Raw genomic sequence first — 7,001 nt, 5'->3', positions numbered from 1 at the left:
TGCTATTCAATTGAAATAGATGATATAATAAATGATGGTCAATTTGAATAACACTTAAAACATCTCAGATATAAATACAGACAGGCAGTTCGCTGTGGCATCATTTTTTATATTCTCAATAGGCATCATATAAATATTATCTCTTTTCTACAATGTTCTGTTTTGTTTGATTCCTAGATGTTACGGCCTCTGCACGACAGAGAAGTTATAGTTATTCCTTTCCGCACCGAAAGGGACCCCGTACGTGGCGTATAAGACCTCGTACCGCAGTGAACGTGTTAAATGAGAGTTATTATGGACCTCTGTTTGATGTCTATTGTCACTGTCAACAGATTATAAATTTTACCCATAATACATATTAAAAAAATCTTTTATTACTAATAAAAAGGGATTTTGGAGAATTAATCTTGTATTCAAGAGATGACTATCAAACAATTCAATTATTAGTTAATAATTGTTTGATGCAATCGTAAAAGCACCGTAACGCTCTTTTAAAACGTTTCAACAATATTTAGAATCCAGATTACTAACTCTTATGTATGACATTTCATCCAAAAACTATATGATATCTATTTATCCCTTTCTTAGATAATGTATTTGGATGTTACAGAGGGAGAGCGATATATGTTGTGTAAAAGAATCCGTCTGGTTTTATTCGAGGATAATTAACAGTTAACACGTTGATCTAAATTAATCAAATGTCAAATGAATGGAAATGATTTCGTAAGACATTTGTTGAAAATTATTTGCAAGTAAGAGTAAGTTATTTTGTAATATAAAGGAAATCTCTCGTTAAATATTGTCTGAGAAAATCCTGGACTTAAAACTGGTGAAAGTTAAAACCTAGCACAGATAACATATTAGACATATAACATAATCGAAGAGATATCAATATGCATCTTAACTCTGATTTATTTTTAAATTATATGCAAAAAAAATTATGTCTGTCATTATTTAAAAAGCCATACCAATAAAATCAGTCAAATTAAACTTTATATTTAAAAAAAAATGTAAATGAAAAATGCATACTATTCTATATTATGTAACTCACTAAGACTTCATATCGTGTATATCATTTAGTGTATATAATATACGTATCTTTAATCGAATAAACGATGGCAAAGTTCTGATGAATCTGTAACTGATTACTCGTTACAAAATATCGATTCTTATTCGATATTGCGTATTACGATTCTGACATCGATTATATAAACCGCATAGCTTAGTATATTTACGTATTTGAATCGCAGAAACGTTTAAACAATCTGACACTTAAAAAAATAATAATCGATTCCTATTCGAGATGATATATCTCGATTACGCCACAACTCGCTTAAATCGCAGTATGTAGCGAATATCACAAATAATATAGCCAATTAAAGCGTCTACAATATGAAACAATGTTCGAACATCGTAACATCTACCGTCCTTGTCTGTTGTGTGTATTTAAAGCGGCGTCTCTTTCCTCCATTGGAACGCGTTGGTTTTGACGGCCGGGTTGGCGGAGCTGGCGCTGGCGGCCAACGCGACGCCAGTACGGCGAATATTTGCAGCTGCATTATCTGTTAAAGAGAATTAAAAATTAAATTTTATTCATTTAATTTATTTAAAATTCAACACAATGTATTTTTTTTTTCAAAAATTATTATTCTCAATAATACTTTATTATCTTATACTGTTAATTAAGCACGAATAAATTAGGTACGTCACAAAATAATATTATTAAATGAAATAAAATGTTTTTATATAGTATGTAGTGTATTCTACTTGTATTATTTTTTACAGCCATATCAAACTTACTAAAATCGATTGCACTTTTATGAAACCGGATACACTAACAAAATATGAGTTTATTAAATATATAATAAATTTGGAGTGCCTGTTTGTAATATTAAAATAGCCCTTTTTTACTCAATGCATATGTACAACTACACTACACTGTACATATACCAATATAACATTTTTACAATTTTTGTATATTAGTTTGTTCCGGCTAATCTATGGAACGGCTGGACCAATTTTAACAGGACTTTTACTGGCAGATAACTTATATAATAAGGAGTAACTTAGGCTATAATAATTATTTTTTGTTTAATTCAAACGCGTACAAGGCGAAAGTTGGGCATAAAGAAGTATTTCTAACATATATATATTCTTACCGAGACCATTCCTAACGTTGGCGACGAGACGCATCGCCGGATTAGTCACGATGCCATTTCGTTTGTTTTTACTGTGAACAAAAATACATTAATATAAAAATATGCGAAAATAAAACACTATCTCATATGAGAATCTTGAATGTAAATTAAGTTCGAAGTATTTGGGCCGATTTAAGATGATTTGTTATCTGTATTTGAGAGGATATTTGTGGTTTAGATTGGTCTTTGTAGATGGCGCTGTGATCGGGTTGAAATTTTTTTTTATGGTATAGGTTGGCGGACGAGCATATGGGCCACCTGATGGTATGTGGTCATCATCATCCATAGACAATGACGCTGTAAGAAATATTAACTATTCTTTACATCGTCAATGTGCCACCAACCTTGGGAACTAAGATGTTATATCCCTTGTGCCTGTAGTTACACTGGCTCACTCACCCTTCAAACCGGAACACAACAATACTGAGTACTGTTATTTGGCGAAAGAATAACTGATGAGTGGGTGGTGCCTACCCAGACGGGCTAGCACAAAGGCCTACTACCAAGTAAACAAAGCCCTACCACCAAGTCAAAATTATTATAACAACCAAACAAAATCGAGAGCAGCTAGTATATATATGTAGTTTATGAAAAAAGACCAAACACATAGTATGCTAGTTTATTTACAATATAAATTAGAATCTGTCATCGAGTTCTACATTTAATTAAACTTATAAATGCTTTTAATTTAAAATTTTAAACTTATTTTAAAACGCCTTGTGCCGTAGTCATACACAATAAATTTTACACAAAATATTTTCATAATATATGTATGTATTTTTACAAGTAATACATAATATAGTAGTAGTACTTAGACAAATACAATGTACAGCTCTCTTGCTTTCAACTACTTAATATATCAACCCTATATACCCTCAATATATTAGACTTTTATTAATTTCGAATCAAAGTCCTTATACAGCGTTACGTCAACAAAACTTGGTCAAACATTTATTTATTTATTTATAGTGCAAAACTCGAGTCGAGTGGTGTGTACACCGGTTTTCATAGGTACGCTACTCTGATGTCCCGGGTTCGATTCCTGGCCGAGTCGATGTAGATTATCATTAGTTTTCTATGTTGTCTTGGGTCTGGGTGTTTGTGGTACCGTCGTTACTTCTGAATTTCTATAACACAAGTGCTTTAGGTACTTACATTGGGATCAGATTAATGTATGTAATGTTATATTATATTTTTTATATCATTACAGGACGTTGTCCCAATTGGATATTACAGCGCGTTAAACAATAATATTTAAATATAACTATCCATGTTGTATAGGATATATTCAAAATAGCAATAGGCTGTTTGACTGGTTTTTAAAATCTATTTTATTTTGTTTAGTAGAAGTTAAGGAACCCAGTAAAAGTTGATTTTTTTATTTCTAGTACATATTTACGAAAAATATCACATTAAAAATTTCATATTTCAATAGCGCGCAAAAACGCTACTTGGACAATATGGCGCTGCAATGGAGTCGGTGACGTCACTTTCTTGTATTTAGTCTGTGGTACATACAGTAGAAAAGCAAGGTTAACAAGAAAGTGACTTCACTTCAAGCCCGGCCAATCAGGAGCGTTTTGAGTCACGTGACAAAAGTTTGAAGAAAATGCATTTTTATTTTATTTTATTTTTGAATAAATTAAGTATTATTTTCAAGCTTCGTTAGTAAAAAACCATTTTTAAACTCATAATATACACTGATTACAATAATTCATAATTTATTTTTCCTATTGTCAAATAGCCTATTGTTATGACATGATAGTAGCATGGCGGTCAATAGTGTTATTCTCTTTTATATTGAACACTTATTTACGAGTTTTTTTCTCGATGGAGGCTTTACCGTGTGGTATTATTGAAATATTGATTCAATAATGCTATATTGTTAATTTCACTTTATTAAAACATTCAACCAGCTTCACAGATGCATGCTATCTGTACTGTTAAGTTAAATATGACACATTGTACTGTAGCCACAACAATAACAGTTTCTATGTTTTTTTATTCATCGAAACAATTGTTTAAATATGTGATTTGTAGACTTGTCTAGCACACACAGAGTATATCCTTCACATTAAACGAAATCGGTACCAGAAAATCAGTTAATAATTTCTTAAATAACTAATGCGTTATCCTCCCTTATGTCTGTAGTTACACTGACACGATATGGTTTGTGGGTAGGTACCCACAAAGTCCTACCACCAAGTTAGTAATAGACACACACTTATTAGTACATGCATCCGACACCACTTTTAACGTATAATTGCCACTAAAAATCACATAAATCAAAGTATAATCAATCATAATCAGAAAGAACTATAACACAAATTTAAAGAGCTCTTTCCTAGCACAATACATCTAGATATACAGAAGAAAATCATCATAAAAAAAACAGCTATAAAAATTTATGGTACCTTCAATATTAGCTAATATAATTTTGGTAAGGCTACCCACATATAGTACGACACAACTTAGATGTATCATCGGCAAAATTCGTAAAACCGATCGCATCCGAATTGAGTACGCTATCCCAAATTATCAACATTTATTTCTCATGCGAATATGATCTTTGCACAAACGTAATAACTTGTAATATCATATGTCCGAATATATTCGTCAATTTGACACGTCGATGTACATGCACTTGCTTTCTCTGACGCGTGAATCTTTAGCGACGAATAGCATCGAATGGCGCGATAGGGAGCTATTTCTATTGGTCGTGTAAATCGGCAGTAATCGCTTTTATTTTCATTCCACTGCGTTTTCCGATGCTACATCTAATTTGTGTCGTACTATACGTTTGTCTATTTCGGTACAATTTAGTTTGAATGATCAGGTACTGATGTAATCACATAATATCTGAAGCCCCATGTTTAAGGTACATTACGGTATAAGAATTTTAAAGTTATTGTATTGTCAATCTATATTAGTGAAGGTTTTAGCGGCTACTTATTATCTGTGCACTGTGTGTGTCAAAATAAAAAAATACATCTTTCATGTAATGTCAATGCAAACTCTGTGTTGCTCACATAACCGAAATAATTTATTTAAGTAATATATTAAAAAGAATAAAATTTAATATTGACTTTTATTTTGCCACTAGTATTAAGTGTTCGCGATATTTCGGCTAGATCGGTTGTGTGGTTTAAAAATCGCCCATAAAGTTTGACACACATACTAACAGACCCACACATAGTTAGCTAAGATGGTTCAGTGGTTAGAACGCGTGCATCTTAACCGATGATTGCGAGTTCAAACCCAGGCAATCACCGTTATATATATATGCTTAATTTGTGTTTATAATTCATCTCGTGCTTGGCGGTTAAGGAAACCTGTGTGTGTCTCATCATTTCAGTATTTCATCGAAATTCTGCCACACGTGCATTCCACCAACCCTCATTGGAACAGCGTAGTGAAATATGTTGCAAACCCTCTCCTTAAGGGGAGAGAAGGTCTTAGCCCAGCAGTGGGAAATTTACAGGCTGTAACTATACTGTACTGATACTAACAGCTGTCAAATAGATTGTAAATAAACAAATTTTTTTTGAGAAACATTACAAAATACAATTTACAAGACAGTACTTTAGTGGCAATTAACAAAATACAATATTAGTTAATTAATAAAGCTAAGCAGGTTATTATGAATGTGAAAAGCGAGTTAATAACAAATACTTATGATTAAAATATACCTAAATATGTTATTTTCGTTCAACAATTAAGCAATATTCCTTTTTAAATAAAATAAGTTACCTGATACTTTATGTACAGTCGGGGTAAGAAAAGGTTCGTCACCTTAAGATCTATTTTCGTGTGCTCAGTATGAGCGATATTCTGCTTTACCGATCGAGAATGACACATTGCGTCGCAATGATTTGATGTTTAGATTCAAAAGGTACTAAAAGTTTACGACGTGATAAAGGAATGAATTTAAAAGCTGTCAAAGCTTTTTTACTCTGACTACATCACAGACGATAAATATTAGAAGTGTTATTGTTATTAAAACTTTATTTAATTAATACCCTACAAACCTTGGCAACTGAGATGTTATATCCCTCATGCCTGTAGTTACACTGGCTCACTCACCGTTCAATCCGAAACACAACCATATGTATTGTTACGGTCGCTAGAATAGCTAGAGTAACTACCAAGGGCTGGTTAAAGCCAGATCACTAAATATATAGTATACATATAGTATATATAAATGCAAATAGTCATATATGTATACACCAATTTGTTTTATTTTAATATACACAACTAATAATCAACATATGCGACATTAATCTTTACGGAAATTCGTTTTTTTTCTTTATAACATTAATATATAAATATTACATATATGTATCAGGAGTATTTAGCAGTGATAAGGATGATATAGAATGAATATATGTAACATAGTTACAGCAAATACCAGCCGTTTTCTGCGGTTATTCAAACAAATAATGATTGCTGTGATATTTTTATAGTTTAATAAATAACATTGCTTACTACTCCAGAAATAAGTGCACCTGAAATTGTTCTCTATACTAAAGATTTAAAGTTGAATATTGCTTGATAATATACGAAAGCAACACAGGTAATATGACGTCACGATAAATTCAAAATGGCGGACTATAAATGTCACTTGAAAAATATAACATGAAACCTTAGTTACTAGTTAAACTATAAAAATACCACATTATAATATGAAACGATAGCCCGTCCTTTTCACTCACGTTTGTTTAAATATCCTGCCTCTCGCTCTCCCCAGACTGCCCATTATTCGTTTGTACGCGATCCGCGTCGACAATACCACCTCGCTACATA

The 7,001-nt window shown here is 32.0% G+C and overlaps 1 protein-coding gene across 1 annotated transcript in view; it reads right to left on the bottom strand.

Moving 5' to 3' along the window:
• Window positions 1-1,078: 1,078 nt before the first annotated feature.
• The window catches only part of LOC124541978 (ankyrin repeat domain-containing protein 50), an 80,779-nt gene continuing 74,856 nt past the window's right edge, over window positions 1,079-7,001 (bottom strand). The window contains exons 37-39 of the mRNA XM_047119923.1: window positions 6,911-6,994; window positions 2,160-2,230; window positions 1,079-1,562 (exon numbers count right to left, since the gene is read on the bottom strand). Of these exons, the coding sequence (XP_046975879.1) occupies window positions 1,447-1,562; window positions 2,160-2,230; window positions 6,911-6,994 (271 nt within the window). The 3' untranslated portion in view covers window positions 1,079-1,446. The remainder of the gene's footprint in view (window positions 1,563-2,159; window positions 2,231-6,910; window positions 6,995-7,001) is intronic.

The sequence above is a fragment of the Vanessa cardui genome, chromosome 29, assembly GCF_905220365.1.
Source record: "Vanessa cardui chromosome 29, ilVanCard2.1, whole genome shotgun sequence".
Taxonomy (NCBI): domain Eukaryota; kingdom Metazoa; phylum Arthropoda; class Insecta; order Lepidoptera; family Nymphalidae; genus Vanessa; species Vanessa cardui.
The sequence above is the reverse complement of the archived record's forward strand: the minus strand, read 5'-3'. Positions and strand labels throughout refer to the sequence as shown.